Source organism: Oryctolagus cuniculus, chromosome 4 (assembly GCF_964237555.1).
Source record: "Oryctolagus cuniculus chromosome 4, mOryCun1.1, whole genome shotgun sequence".
Taxonomy (NCBI): domain Eukaryota; kingdom Metazoa; phylum Chordata; class Mammalia; order Lagomorpha; family Leporidae; genus Oryctolagus; species Oryctolagus cuniculus.
In genome coordinates this window covers 10,227,630-10,243,604 of record NC_091435.1, presented here as the reverse complement: position 1 = coordinate 10,243,604, position 15,975 = coordinate 10,227,630, and the positions used below count along the sequence as shown (strand labels likewise).

The following is a 15,975-nucleotide window of genomic DNA, read 5'->3' as shown; positions in this document are numbered from 1 at the left end:
AAACACACAGGTAGCCTAGGGTAGAAAGGCCTTAGGGCTTGTTGACTTAAAGGAAACACACACACACACACACACACACACAGCTTTTGCTTGCTTCTCTACCTTTCTCCTGTTCTGAATGTCTACTGTGCAATTCTTTACTCTGAGATCGCTAACCTTTCCTCAAATGCACAGTTGCGGTTGATGCTGCACCAGCCAAGAACACACAGTAGCTGACTTCGTTCCTGCTTTGTGAGTGCTCCTGATTCCGTTGATTTGCACGCTGTCTGTCTACGAGAAGGAGAGGGACCCCAGCACCAAGCACGCGGCTCTTCGCCCACCCATAATCAGCCCTTGGTTTCATTTTCTCTCCTTCTCCTTCCTTCCGCCTTTCATTTTTAGTGTATTCATGGGACTGAGGCTTGTTTCCCATCAGCGATTCCAATGCTGAGAGCCTCTTAAACCCTACCACACCCAGATAAGAATGATTGTGAAATACAATCACTCTCCGAGACTGCATCAAGTCTTGTAAGTTGACTTCCAGCCCTCTGGATATTTTACTTTGTGCAACCATTAATTGGCTGTTTATAGATTGACATATTGAGCATGTCTGATGTTTGGAGTCTTTACATCCAAGGTAAAAAAAAAAAAAAAAGAGTTCCAAATTGTCGCTCCCCCTCTTCGTGGAGGAACGACACTGAACCCTGCCTAGGCTTCATATCCGAGTCACGGCACCATTATGTCGCTCCCCGTCTTCGTGGAGGAGCAACACAGGACCCTGCGCTGTTCTTTCGTCTGCTCGGCCCTCCCCGGGTTTGCTGCTGGTTCTTCCCGGGTTGGCTACTATCCCTTCCACCTCCGTGGAAGGGCAGTTCCCCCTGGCCACATTCCCCACTTCCGCAGGGGAGCGGCACACCGCCGGCCGGCTCTCTCGGGGGCTGCACGGGTGTTCCTTCAGCTAGATGTTCCCCTTAGATGTTCCCCATAGATGTTCCTGGTGCATGCCGTCTCTCTCCTCCTTTATAGTCCTCCTCCGCCAATCCCAACTCAGCTGCCCACACGCCGAGTACGCTGCTCTCCAATCAGGAGCAAGTCCTACAGTTTATTGGTTGAACTGGAGGCAGCTGGGTAGAAGCTGTTTTCTCCTCTCCCAGCGCCATATTGTAGGAGAGCAGATGCATAGAATAAGTCTTAATTCCAGTAACTTAGTCTAGTCCGAGCTGCTCCCCACAGAGGAGAGCAGATGCATAGAATAAGTCTTAATTCCAGTAACTTAGTCTAGTCCGAGCTGCTCCCCACAGATCCCCCTTTCTTTTTATTTTTTTGGCGTTGATACGCGCCTGTCTTCGGTGTCCCGCAGCACACACTCTGCTCTACTTGCTAGAGTTGCCACAGGTTCTTACAAGTCCTATCAATGAGGCAAACCGAATCCGGGTCCTCTCTTCGCCATGTTGTGAGGAGGTTTTTAGGCGCTGTTGCGTGCCTGTGTTCGGTGCCCTGCAGCACATGCTCTGCTCTGCCTGCAGGGGCTTACAAGCCCTAACAATCAGGCAAACCGAATCCAAGCCTTCTCATTGCCGAATTGTGGGGGAGACTTATTAGTGTTGGTTCGTGCCTATCTTCGGTGACCTGCAGCTCATACTCTGGTCGAGCTGCTTGCTGGTGCTTACCGCCTTAATCAGGCAGACCGAATCCAAGCTCTCACAGTGCAGTGTTGTAGGGAGGCCTTTCTATTTCTCTATTTCTCTATCTCCGGGCATTCCTATTTCTCCCATTTTACTTCTATCTTCCAGCATTCCTATTTCTCTTTTACTTCTAAACTTCTGTTTCTCTTATCCCTGCAGCTTCCCGGTGCCCGCCCCGAGGCTACTTCTCGGCGGCTTCCCGGCTGAGCTGCTTCAGCCCGCGCCTCTTTCATCTGCGCAGCTTCCTGGCTTTGCGCGGCTTGGCTTCGCGCGCTCCGCGGTCTCCACGCCCTTCGCGTCTGCACCACGGCCTCGCGCCAGCCCCGTTCCCTATCTATTCACGCCCCGTGCTCTCTCTGCACGCGGCGGCTTCCGCGAGTAACACAGCGTAGCTTACGTGTCCGCCACTAGCATTCAATCTAAGTTCCCCGGGCTAGCCTGGCGAATTCAACCCAGCATACGTCTCCGCCCAATGATTTGGCTTCCCGTCCTTTGCTCCCCGGGCTAATCAGACGGATCCCAATCTGGCTTACGTTTCAGCTTCTGGTTTCAACTTTTCGCCCCCTATTCCCGGGCTAACTTGAGAACCCCAAAGTGGCTTTCGTGTCCGCCTTGGCCTGCCCCCCACGGCTTCAATTTCCCTAACATTTTTCTCTACCCGGTATGTTTCCCCAAGCTTTCCTCCAACAATATTCCTCCTTCATTTCTCCTGGCCTCTCCCCACAGTCCGCATCTGAGTCTGTTTGTTCTAGCTTTCACTTTCGCTTTCGACCTTAGAGATTTCTCCCAGCTTCCCCCCCGTAGTCCGTAGTCCGTATCTGAGTCTATGCCTAGGCTTTCAATAGCTTCTTCCGGCACCCTTTTCGTCCGGCTTTTCCCTAGGCTGTTTGCTAGTCTCTCTCTCCGGTATTTTCCCTAGGCTGTTTGCTAGTCTCTCTCTCCGATATTTTCCCAATTCTTCCCGTTTCTTCCCTCTTAAGTTTGCTATCCGACCTAGGTTTCCTAATCCAAGTCATTTCTTCCCTCCTAAGTTTCCTATCCGTCCTGGGTTTCCTATCCGAGCTAGGTTTCCTATCCGTCCTAGGTTTCCTATCCGAGTCACAGCACCACTATGTCGCTCCCCCTCTTCGTGGAGGAACGACACTGAACCCTGCCTAGGCTTCATATCCGAGTCACGGCACCATTATGTCGCTCCCCGTCTTCGTGGAGGAGCAACACAGGACCCTGCGCTGTTCTTTCGTCTGCTCGGCCCTCCCCGGGTTTGCTGCTGGTTCTTCCCGGGTTGGCTACTATCCCTTCCACCTCCGTGGAAGGGCAGTTCCCCCTGGCCACATTCCCCACTTCCGCAGGGGAGCGGCACACCGCCGGCCGGCTCTTCTCGGGGGCTGCACGGGTGTTCCTTCAGCTAGATGTTCCCCTTAGATGTTCCCCATAGATGTTCCTGGTGCATGCCGTCTCTCTCCTCCTTTATAGTCCTCCTCCGCCAATCCCAACTCGGCTGCCCACACGCCGAGTACGCTGCTCTCCAATCAGGAGCAAGTCCTACAGTTTATTGGTTGAACTGGAGGCAGCTGGGTAGAAGCTGTTTTCTCCTCTCCCAGCGCCATATTGTAGGAGAGCAGATGCATAGAATAAGTCTTAATTCCAGTAACTTAGTCTAGTCCGAGCTGCTCCCCACAGAGGAGAGCAGATGCATAGAATAAGTCTTAATTCCAGTAACTTAGTCTAGTCCGAGCTGCTCCCCACACAAATAAACCCCACTTTGGTTTTAAAATTCTAGAACAGGAAATGGTGTTGTGGTGCAGTAGTTTAAGCCACTGCCTACAACTTCTGCATCCCGCGTAAGTGCTGGTTTCATTCTTGGCTTTTCTACTTTTGACCCAGTTCTTTGCTGATGCACCTGGGAAAGCATCAGAAGGTTGCCCAAGTGCTTGGGCCCCTGCCACTCATGTGGGAGATCCTAATGGAGTAGTTATAGGCTCCTGGCTTTAGCCTGGCCCAGCCTAGGTCATTGTGGCCGTTTGTGGGGGTGAACCAGTAGATGGAAGATTTCCCTCTCTCTCTCTCTCTGTTTCTTTTTGTCTCCCCCTACACCCCGTAATTCTGCTTTTCAAATAAATAAAATAAATCTTTAAAAATAAATAAATAAAATGCTGGAACTGCTAGAACAGGGGCCGGGGGGAGAGCAAAGAAAAGCAACACCATGAATTGGATATTTTAGCCCCGAGGCTGGAAAGGGGATTTTTCTCCTGCAAGGGAGAGGAAGGTTTTCTTCCTTTGCTCACTCAGAGAAAGAGAGAAGGTCACGGACACAAGCAACACCACACAGCTGAGAAGCCAAGGTTACTCAGTTTCACGGGAAGCAACACCAGAACACGGTCCTTCCAAAGTGACGTCACCATTCGGGGAAAATAACTGTCAGAACAAAAGCTATTCGGAATCCTAAAAGTCAGTAGGTGACTTGAGAGATCAGGGCCTCCTCTTAGCCATCCACACAAGGTTCCCATAGCCCTAAAAGCTGACCAGATGTTGCCTGGGTTTCGATACTACCAGGGCTATGGTTCCAGTGGATGCCACAGGAGAGACTTAGGGGTAGGAAGACTCCAATAAAGTACAGGAAGAGTGGCCGGGAAGTCCTCACCTTCCACGCATCCCTCTTAGAGGTAGATTCATTACTCCGTGTTAAATTTTCCTTCCCCTCCACATTTAGAAACAAACGTCCATGGGCCAAAGGGAGGCATTTTATTAAGGTGCCCATCACGGAGCCCAGCCCCAGAGTTAAAACGTTTAGTAACACCTAATCAGGGCAGAACACATGCAACAGGGGCTCCTAAATGGGCAATGACTAGCCCAGGACTTCTCCCCAGCTCTCCCTTGGTGACTGGGACTCTTCTCCACACAGCCTCATAGCTCAGCCATCCTCAGCCCAAAAGTACAAGTCCAGGAGAACCTGCTACCTCCTGTCTCCTGTACACAGGCTTTGCAGCAACAAAGATCTGGGTTTGAGTCCAAGTTCATCACTTACGAACTTGCCTAACTTTTAACTTCTGGGGCTTGATTTCTCTGTCTATAAACCATGTCACTGTATGTGACAAGATATATAACCACCAGTCCAATGAACGAGTTCAACCTTGTGCCTTGATGTTTGTGGCAACCCACGCAAGAACAAAACTGGCTGCTTAATTTATCTGGGTTTGATTATACTCTGCACCAACACAGATCCCTCCATCTCCCCAGAAATCACCTTACATGGGGCTCATCATACTTGGTAAAGCCGGAGTCAAATTCTTAAAACTAATCACCTGTGTGGCCTGATGGCTAAGTGGGAGGTATGATCCAACGGCCATCAGTATCACATATACTGAGACTCTGTACCACCCCATCTTTTAAGAGGGATACAAAAGAATGCAAAGAATAGACTGTTGGAAGTCGGTGATGCCATTTTGACTTGCATACATGTGTAACCATGACAAAATGGCTTTCTACTCAGTTTTAAGACCTGGTCGAATAGTAGGCTGAAATTAACCTGAGCTCCTTTATAATGAAAACCTCAACAAATAAACAGTGGTTTGGTGGCATGGCAACCAGCTCTCCTTTCTCTCTGCACCTTGTTCCAGACGTCGAACTTGAATGATTCTAAAGCACATCTGATTCTAGACACACAGCGGAGCGGGTCTCTGGCCATGATTTCCTGCCGCCGGAGTAGGAGGAGCAGGTACCACTCCCCTGAAGCCTGAGCTAGTCTCGTCCCCAGCCTCTCCACAAACCTAGGCCATCTCTGCCAGGCTCCAGTTACTCATGCTTTTGTAAAGCTGAAAAAAAAAAAAAAATTCCCAGGTCTGCAGGGCCCGATGCAGAACCGCTCTGACCACTTTTGAGATATTTTTCTTAATACTGCAACTGCGATTTCAAAGAGAGTCATAAACACACGCTGTGGTCCTTAATGTATCCTCTTACATATAATACAGAAGCTCTGGGGCTCAGCCTGGAAAATAACCATCTTCCTACATGTCAAGAACAAAATGAAGGGCTTGGCTGAAAGAGACTTTCCTATTATCCCTGTTAACTTTCTAATTTCAAGCAAAAGAGCCCCAGGGCCGACTCAGAACATGACCAGTGTAAAGCAGCATTTTCTTACATGAGGAAGAAAGGAAAGAAAACAAAAGGAAAGAAAGAAAGAGGAAAAGTCGTTCTACAGGAAACTATCTCGGGCGCTTGTTTTTTTAAAAGTTGTTCCTGCCATGTTGCAAGCGAGGCGTGGGATCGCAAATTCCTATTTTGGCAAGAAAGCATATCAGCAGTGTAGTTAACACTCGCTTAGGGGTGGAGAGCCAGCCCCGTGGGCCCTCGAAAAGTAGCTTATGACGGCTTAGAAGGCTGCACAGCTAAAAAATTTGTCAAAGGAACGAAATGGGTGATGGCTGGTGTTAAATCTGATACTCCTCAAAGCACACAGCACAAAGTCCTTCCAATGCCATGCCTGCCCAGAGCTGCTGACGGTGAGGGCAAGAAGGCATCAGGCCACCTCCCTTGATATCTGGGGGTGGTGGGGTGGGAGAGGCATACTGACAAAGAGGGCAATCGGATTAGATTCACTCCAACGAGGGTCGATTCAAGGGGGGACCCTTCCACCCTGCCCCTCCTGTGGTGGAGTTTTCTACCGTCTTTAAAAATGCTTAATGTTTCTGTTCTACTCACAGTACAAAAGGTTAGAGCCCATTACCAACCACGGAGTACAAGTGATCAGCCAAGCAGTCAGAGAATGAGAAAGCAGACGTCTCCCCTTTGGTTTTATACCTGGAGTCCCATGGATGACATAAGAGAATGTAAATGACCCTAAGCACGAGATGAAGGAATCCTTTTGAGATTTTTATCACAGAAAAATGCAGAAAGAGGCTTGCATCCCAAGTCCATCATATTTGGTAAATCAGGAGTCAGATTCTTAAAATGACCCATGTGGGTGGCCTCGAGCCATCTCTAGGCGGGAGGCAGGGCTAGCAGCCATCAGTATCCCTGTGTCCTTAGCACCTGCCCCACTTCTTGCCATCTCACCACAAGTCATCTCTTCCATTGAACCTACCATTTGACCTAACTTACCACGCACACATGCATTTTGGAATTCTTAGAAACCAAGGTGCCTGTTGTAATGATTATTCACGATCATGAAACACCAAGAAACCAAGGACTGCATGGGACCTCTCCCTGTGCAGCCCTGGGACCGCAGAAGAGAGGCATCCCTGGAGCATCTGTTTGTACAAGGGGCTGCCCCGTGGGGCCCCCCGACAGCTGTGCGCACAGCACAAGTATCCTATGGGAAGACTGCTCTGGGGATTTTCCACTCAAATCAGAGCACCTCCCCCCATGGGCTAGGTCTCAGGCTGGCAAGAGCCCCACACAAGAGCCATCAGCCCTGACACCCTGCGGTGTCCCCCCACAGTCCCACTCACTTCCAGAGAAGGCCTGGGGAGGCTCCTTTCCACGGTCCCCGAGGGGCAAGGAGACACCGCCTCCGTGGCTGGCCCCCTGCCCTTTTCTCCAGATGTGTTGTTTATTTCTTGTTGCTGAACCAGCCTGCTCCTCTGAGAAAGGGCTCTTCCCGTGACCATACCCTGTACAGCTGTGTGCTGCAGGGCACCCAGAAAACGACTGCATTTTGGATATCTGAAATGGTAGCACAGAGCAAACAGTCGCTGACGTCAGGAGCTCTACAATGTAAATGCACTTTGTGTATTATCTCATTTGGCACAGCGGGTTTAATGCAATTTTTGCATTTTACAGAGTTTTCACAATTGCCAGCTAGCCCAGTGGGGGTGAGGGGCCTGCATTCTTTATTGATTTTCAGATAATATCCTGGGTGTTATGGCATCCTCACGTTCCTACTATTAATATTCTTAAACAAATACATATTAGATACAAACCTCACAGATAATCTGAAGACAAAACCTTGAAACATCTTCTTGATGTGTGTGTGTGTGTGTGTGTGTGTGTGTCTGTGCTTAAGCTTCATGGATAGAAGAAAAGAGCAAAGTCCAGGTGAACTTTTAACAAAATTCAAGATGCATACATACAGCGGGTCCTCTACACCCATGGATTCTATATCCCTAGATTCAACCAACCACAGACAGGCAATATTTGGGGGAAAATAACTGCAGCTAAATTGAATATCTATAAACTTGTTTTCTTGCCATTACTGCCTAAACCATAGAGTATAACAACTGTTTACATGCATTTACACTGTGGTACATATGATAAGTCAACTAGAGAAGACTTACAACACACAGGAGGATGCGCATGGTTTATAAAAAAAAAAGAGAGAGAGAAGAAGCATCATGCCACTTTACACAGGGACTTAAGCATCCTCAGCGCAGATTTGGGTGTGTACAGGGGAATTCCCAGAGCTCAACCCCCACAGATATCTGGGGCCATGACATTACCCATCCAGCCCTGGACTGCACAGCCATGGCACCCCTGTGTCCAGACAGCTTCTCCACCCAGCGATCTTGGTATCATGCAGAGCCGGCTCAGCAGGCACATGGAACCCGCAACTCTGCATTTCTAACAAGCTCTCTGGGGGATGCTGCTGCTTCGGGGACATTGCCTTTGAGTATCCGGGAAAAACCATGGCTGGTGTGATGGGCTTTGGGCATGGGGCCAGGCCGTGGCGGTGGTCCCCGGACAGGACGAGGCGGGGAGTGGGCTCCATCCCCAGGTACTTACCCTGCATCTGACCCTGAGGCTGAGGATTAAAGGCAGTGGAGTGGTTCAAGGAGGCCCGAGGGTTGGGCGTGGGGGCTGGGTGGTGTGGGCTGACCCTCATGGCCGTGCGCCGCAGCTGCTCCAGTTCGCTGAGGCGCTCGGAAAAGGACAAGCTGCCGGGCTTGGTCTGATCATCTAGTTTCTGACGATGTCCTATTGTGGGGGCGGGTGGGGAGGGGTGGGGGGGGGAGAGGAGGCAGGGGAGGAGGGAGGGAAGAGATCAGACAATGTATTGCAGATTTTCTAAAATAGGGGGTTTGCTTCTCTTTCCCCTCCCTCTCCCCTCACCCCCAGTGTAGACTTGCAAGAGATCTGCCCACCGGGCTGGCTGCTGATGGGAATTTAGGACCTATTGTCCCCACAGCGGACTGGGGCCCCATTCCTCAGAGCAACCAGTGGGTGGGAACATGGCACCCACACCGACCCCCTGAAGATGCCTCCAGAGGGTCTGGGGCTTGGTGGCAGTGGTGATGGTGGGAGGGAAAGAAGGTACATTAGTTGTTGGCACTTGGCCACGTGCTATGGGCTGTGCTAGGGCAACCAGGAGAGTGGCATCTAGTGGCATCAGGATGGCTGCTCCTTACTGCAAACCTAACCACCCACAGTTCTGAGAGGCAGTGAGGTGGGCCCTGGAGCTTAGCACCACACCCCTTCCTACAGGAAGCTGAGCAGGACTGCAACCCCCAGCCTCCCAGGAGGCCAGGTTTCCTGTTCCATGCATGGCCTCGCTCCCACCCCATGCAGGCTGCTCAGGGGTGCACCCTCTTCCCTGAAACCCAGTCCCCAGGTACACCCCGGAGACGGAGGAGGCAGGAAGGTGTAGCCTGGATCTGGTCCAACATTCCCAGGAGGCCAGGCACCATGGAAGCCTGAGGGGATGCCAGCAATTCAGTGAGCTTCCCTGTTGGGTTCTGGAACCCAAGGTGGGAATTGGGTCTCTCAGTGTCCCTGTGTAGGGCAGTTGTCCTCTCCCTGGTCCTCATCAGCATCCCTGTCACCAGGCAGCAGCAGAGGCCACTCTTATGAGACAGATTCAGTTTTCTCCCTTAATCTCCCATTAAAATATCTTTAAACCTCCCACGGGGGGCTGTGGGCACAGCGGGACTGTGTGTGTCACTGCTCTTTGCAAGATGGCCTCCCGCTCCTTCCTCACCCTCAAGGGCTGTCCAAGAGTCCTTGACCGATTTCATGAACCCTAAATGGTCAAATGGCCTCAACACAAGCCAGGAGAAGTGGCTGTCCTGTGGCCTCTACCAACTGCCCTTTCACATGCCCCGGTACAATCCCAGATTAGAAAGAGGACCCTTGATGCTCTCCCTCGGCTCAGGGCTCAGGGTCCCCTCGGCGTGGGGCCCGGAGCAGGACAGCGTCACCCGGCTCCCCATGCCACCATTATAAAATTAAATGGTTTGACTTGTATTACAGTTCCAAATCTCCACGGCCTGTCCTTTCTTCCTGCTACAGGGCCCCTTGGCACAGCTCACACCGTCTCAAATTCCAGACCAGAAAAAGGGCCCACTATATTGCAGTGATTTTATCATTAACAAGACCTGTTTGGCTCCAAAATGAGGAAAAACATTTAAGCATAATATTTGTGCAGTTCAAACGCAACGCTCCCACTTTTCACGCATCACCAAGGCAAATCTGGTCTCTGATTCAGCGCTCCAGCTCACAACACTTGACTCGAATGCAAACACTCTGAGTCACACAAGCTCAGCCCACGGAGGACAGGCCTCTTACCGGCAGCTTTGTGGATAAAAGGGTCCAGTCCCTAAGCAGCTCCCATCTTCCCATCCCCTCAGAAGTGGAAAAAATATTTTTTCTAGAACATTCTATTTTGGTCAATCACAGTGTAACTCAGTGTCCCTGGATGGAGCCTTCCTGGACTCTTCCCTCCTCTTATCTTTGTGACAAACTTCTCAGCTTCCTGATAATCAAACTGAAAAATCTGCACTTTTCTGATATAAAAACAATTCCGACTCCAAAACAGTGCAAAACACAACGGTTCAGTCTTTGAAGTGCCTACCACAGCCTAGGTGCTTGTCACTAGGACTGAAGAAAGAAAATGGCAGAAAACACAGTTCCGGAGAGTTCGGCCACCTCGGAAAGAATGCCTGTAGGCGCGAGGCTTCCAGCAGTGCTGTCTTCACTCCAAAAGCTCAGATCCCGCAGACAGCACAGCATTTTTGAAGAGCGCTGGGTTAAGCGCAGCTTCTGAACCAGGGAAAGAGTGATCAAGATCATTCTTAGCATGTGGTGCTGGCCATAGTGGAACCTTGGGCCAGCTTTTGACTACAGACTGCCAGTTGTGTCTGCCTTGGCCACCAGATTTGGGGACACATACCCCGGCGATACCAAACTGGCATAAGTCATGTCAGGTATGCCACTCCTGTGGCCAGACACACTCTGAATTTTTTTGTTTTGTTTTGTTAGTTCCCCTATCCCCATTACACTGTGCTTAAAAAATAATTTTAACATGTGAGCAGATTCTGTACCAGCTAACACCTGCCAAAGCGCAGTCATTTACAGAGATTAACTGATGACTGCCTGCTTTAGCAGGAATGTTCAGGCATAACTCTCAGAGAAAACAAGTCTTCACTCTAAGCTATTTCCTAAGCCCTGAGACTCTCAGGGCTGAGTGTAATGCCGGAGGATTGGGGAAGAGTTCATTCCACACCCCTACCACGTGCGGGCCTGGGAGTACATAGCAGTGTTATTATATTGTCCTTGGTGGGAACTTGACCCCATCCTCACCAGAGTGATGGGAGGCGGATCGTAACACCAGGGCACAGGGGGAAATGAAACTCATCATTATCTTCAAGGTGTGGTTCAGATGCATTTGTAAGCTAGATCCAAGAAACACCTAATTCTTTTCTAAAACCTTCAGACTTCATGCCAAAGAGCAATATTTTGCATGAAATATAGGAGCTTCCGATATAAACTTCCAAGCTGCAGAAAATGAACGCTTTATGTCTGCAGTTTCCTGTATCTGTGTGCAATTAAAATGTCGATTTGCCCCCTGAATTTTAAATAGAGGAATATGGAAATTGCTCACTATCAAATTCACTTTGCTTCTTTCTTACTGAGTACTAGATTTCAGAGGGCCACAGGAAATCCAACCCCCGACTCCACTTTCTGGTAGAATGACCATGTAGCCCTGAACATAGGCCTGTTGGAAGTCTGGCATTTTGAGTCTGTTAGAAATCAGTTGTGAATGTTTTTGGTTTTAGTGGTGCTAAAAATAGACACCACCTTAAGATTTCAGACTGGGACATTTGACTGAATCCTGAGCAGATCTGAAAAGTAACCTAAATTCTTCCATTACCATTTTTCACATTTTCGAGAAAAAGTACTTGACTGGAATTTTATTACATATGCAATGGCATAAAAAATAAGGAAAAAAGTTACAATATTTTGTGATGGATAATGAGGACAGCTTTCAGATTTCTCATATAAAAATTATACCAAGCAGAGGCTGGCATTGGGGCAGTGGGTTGAGCCACTGCTTCTTATGCTGGCATCCCACATCAGAGTGCTGGTTCAAGTCCTGGCTTTGCTGCTTTGGATCCAGCTTCCTGCTAAGGTACCTGGGAATGCAGTAGAAGATAGCCCAAGTAATTGAGCCCCTGCCACATATGTGGGAGACCTGGATGGAGTTTCTGGCTCCTTGGCTTTGGCTTGGCTCAGATCTGGCTATTGCAACTATTTTTGGAGTGAATCAGCAGATGGAAGATCTTTCTCTCTCTCTTCTTCTCTCTCTGTTGTCCTACCTTTCAAATAATTAGAAAGAAACATTTTAAAAAAAACTATACTGAGCAGGCATGCATAGCGCATTGATAAATGAGCTTCCTTTTTCAATGTACCGCTGTGATCTGTAGCTGTAAGTAACTTAAATGTATGATTTTCTGTAAAGGAAAATAGATAAGGCTATGTTGCCGCCTTTTCTTAGGAGACTTTGGCTACAGAGAATAAGGAATTCTCAGGCAGTCACCAACGTGTCTGTCCACATTGCTGATATGGGTTGACAAGTTGTCCTGATGTATTATCAGCAAAAACATTAGGAAGACACGAACTCAAAGCCCTGGCGTGATGAGTTGAGAAAAACGTGCACAAAATGATAACACCAAAAAGATACACATCTCTGTCTGTATGTGCTTAAAACTGTGGTTCTTCTAAAAGAATGCCTGGGTCTCACGTGCTCACTTTGAAAAGGATAACTGTATTTCCAAAGGTATTGCCGCCCAATCTCACTACAGGGATCTTGCCATGAGAATACATAAATATATAAAAGATTTTCTATGATTTTCTAAGATTATGGCCATGGAGAAGAAGTCGATGTGTGTAGAGGACACCTCTCGCTCCTGATACAGCAGACTAACTTGCTGATTCTGGGGTCAGTGTGGCTTTGAAGTGATCATACTGAACATGAACTTGATCATAACTTGAAGTTACTTGCAGGGGGAAGACATACACCTTGCTAACTGCAAATCTAACCATCTGTCAGCTGATTTAACGCTGAGAAATAATGCCCAATATTATGTGTCACTTAGATATCCTGCATACAATATACTATAAAAATATATGTGTGCAATATATTATAAAACATAGTATATATACATGTTTAGATGTTATCCAATATTCTACAAATATCACTGAGATGTCATTTATACTGCATAATACAAAACACATATATATGCAGTATATTATATATTATAACACATATTACATGTGTATGTTTGCATATTACCCAATATTATATAAATATTGGTAGCCTCACTTCCCAATTTCATCTCATATATAAAGCTAAGAGAACAGCATGAGGCTAGAGTACTTCAGAACTGAAGAAAGATCAGAGAAATCAGCTGAAGAAAAATCAGCCTCGGTTTTTTTTTTTTTTTTTTTTTTGACAGGAAGAGTGGACAGTGAGAGAGAGAGACAGAGAGAAAGGTCTTCCTTTGCCGTTGGTTCACCCTCCAATGGCCGTCACGGCCGGCGTGCTGCGGCTGGTGCACTGCGCTGATCCGAAGGCAGGAGCCAGGTGCTTCTCCTGGTCTCCCATGGGGTGCAGGGCCCAAGCGCTTGGGCCATCCTCCACTGCACTCCCTGGCCACAGCAGAGAGCTGGCCTGGAAGAGGGGCAACCGGGACAGAATCCGGCGCCCCGACCGGGACTAGAACCCGGTGTGCTGGCGCCGCAAGGTCGAGGATTAGCGTAGTGAGCCGCAGCGCCGGCCACAGCCTCAGTTTTAAACTCAGGGTGTAGGAAGTAGGTTCAGAAGGGTTGTGTCATTTATCCAATGTCACACAGCCATTTGAAAACACATCTGCCCCTTCAACACCTCCCAGTGCACACACACCACTCTCAGGTCACCTGGAAATACAAGCTGCTGGGAACCCAGCGTGAACAGAGGAAAGGCACACGTTCTACACGTGTTTCTACCACAGGGGCACTGGAGCACTTTGACTTCTGAATGCTCTGCCTTCACAGTCCCACTCGTGTTCTGGGGTCCTCCTTGGGGTCTCCCAGAGCAAGAGCCACACCGTAAGCCACAGCTGGGAGCTTGAGCATGCCCTGGAGTTAGCCAGCCCAGCAGGGTAGAGGCCCAGGCACTTGGGTTTCTGGGCAGGTGCCAGGTGCCTCTGCTCCTGCTGGTGCAGGGGCACGCTGGGAGTGTGTGCAGGAGGGAGAGGCCCCTCCAAGGGGCGCACGAGCTTCCGCTGTGCCCCACTACTTCCCTTCTCCTAGTTGCTTCTGATTTGCTGTGTGCAGGGAAAGAGGTTGGCCCTCAGGAACTGCAAGGGGTGGGTTCTAAGACGCCCACGTATACCAAAGTCCGCAGATACTCAAGTTCCTACTATAAAATGATGTCATTTTCACATACAGGGCTTCTTCAAAAAGTTCATGGAAAATGAAATTAGAAGATTAGTTTAACAGGGGCCAAAATATTGAAATCCATGAAGTGTTTTTTTTCACAGTACACATTTTCCATGAACTTTTTTGAAGATCCCTCATATGCTTGGATTTCAAAACGTTTTCCTCCAAAATAAACTTATTTTAAGTCCACTTGCCTGCCAGCTTTTTGAAGTACCCTCATAATACCCACACACATCCTGCTTATACTTTAAATCATCTCTAGATTTCTTAGAACATCTAATACCCTGTCAGGGCTATGGAAACAGTTGCATTGTTTAGAGAATAAGAACAAGAACAAGAAGTCTGCATATTCACCACCACTACAATTTCCTCCCCTCCAAATATTCTGGATATACAGTTGGTTGAACCCATCAATTTGGAAGCCACAAAGGGCCAACTATATACCAAACTGTGTTTAGACTAAATGTCCATGCCAACTGTATACCTAAATCCTGTTTAGATGGGGTGTCTACAGCACTGAGTGGTGGCCTGTTTGGCAGTAACTATTTGGTGGTCTTTTTCTTTATTTTTTAAACTTGTTTATCCTACAGAGCAGGTGGAAGTGCCAAACTCTGTCCTTATGGTAGTGATGGTCAGAACCAATGAGCTGGTTCTATTGGAGTGACTGTCACCATTATCAGACTGATCAATAAGGCGAACCTGATTCTCCAGTAGGAGGTAACTCCCGCTCTTCATGTGAGGGAAGAGGACCTTGGGGAATGGCAGGAAAGCCACGTGAGACCTGTCACTCCCCACTAGAGACAGAGCCAGTAAGACCTCAGTGCCCATAGGATGAGGGCATTTATGCAGTCGCCCTAAGTCGCTGTAGCGAAACAACATGGCACCAGAGGAACGTGACTGCCCGTCTGGGAATTAAGAATCTTCTGTTGTAAATCTGCTTTTCTATCAAACTTTGCTGTGGACAAGAGCAAGTCTCTTTATCACTCAGCCTCCTTATCTGGAAGCCGGGAATTAAAGGACTAAGATGGATTACTCCAAGGGGCTCTGAAAGCATCCATCGCAATTATATCTGCTGCGATTATCTGCTCAGCCAGTTCTGGTTGGACGACTCTAAGCAAGGCTTTATTTAAACAACTGCATGTGACATTACGACTTTCCAAGATTTCCTTCTGTCTTTTTTTCAGGCAGATACCTGGCCCTTGAGAGCCAGTCCTGAATCCAAACATCCAGCAGGTCTGTCTTCTAATCTGATTGCACCTGGCCGGCCCCACCTTTCTGTGTGCTGGTGGTTGGCACCTTGGCACAAAGCATCCTAAGAATTCATGCTCTGCCTCCTGCTGTTTTCACCAGCACACTTTTGAACAGTTGGGTATTAACACCCCTAGACGGCAGACCCCACCTCTCTTCTTGCAAGACTGCACCAAGTCTTTCTTGCTTTTCTCTCTTTCCATTTCCAAGGCTGAGCCCAGAGCAGGTGGGATGCTAAGGTCACCCTGGAGGTGGATAAGCCACATCAAGCCCACAGAGACAACCCTGTAAGGGTGCCAGCCCTTCTTGGGTCACGCAAGCGTTTTCTACTTACTCAGAGCATCCTAGAGATGCCAACAGGGACGGCCATGCCTTTGTCTGAGAAGAGCTGTATTCTCATGCAGGTGGCAACAGGCAAGTGCATGTCCACTGA

General features: G+C 48.7%; 1 protein-coding gene across 2 annotated transcripts in view; it reads right to left on the bottom strand.

The window, feature by feature from the left end:
• Positions 1-15,975, bottom strand: part of RUNX1 (RUNX family transcription factor 1) — a 253,508-nt gene that overhangs the window by 38,958 nt on the left and 198,575 nt on the right. The window contains exon 6 of one of the 2 annotated variants that reach the window (XM_051833590.2): positions 8,382-8,573. The exons of the other annotated variant lie outside the window; for it this stretch is intronic. Within the exon in view, the coding sequence (XP_051689550.1) occupies positions 8,382-8,573 (192 nt within the window). The remainder of the gene's footprint in view (positions 1-8,381; positions 8,574-15,975) is intronic. 2 annotated transcript variants of the gene reach the window in all.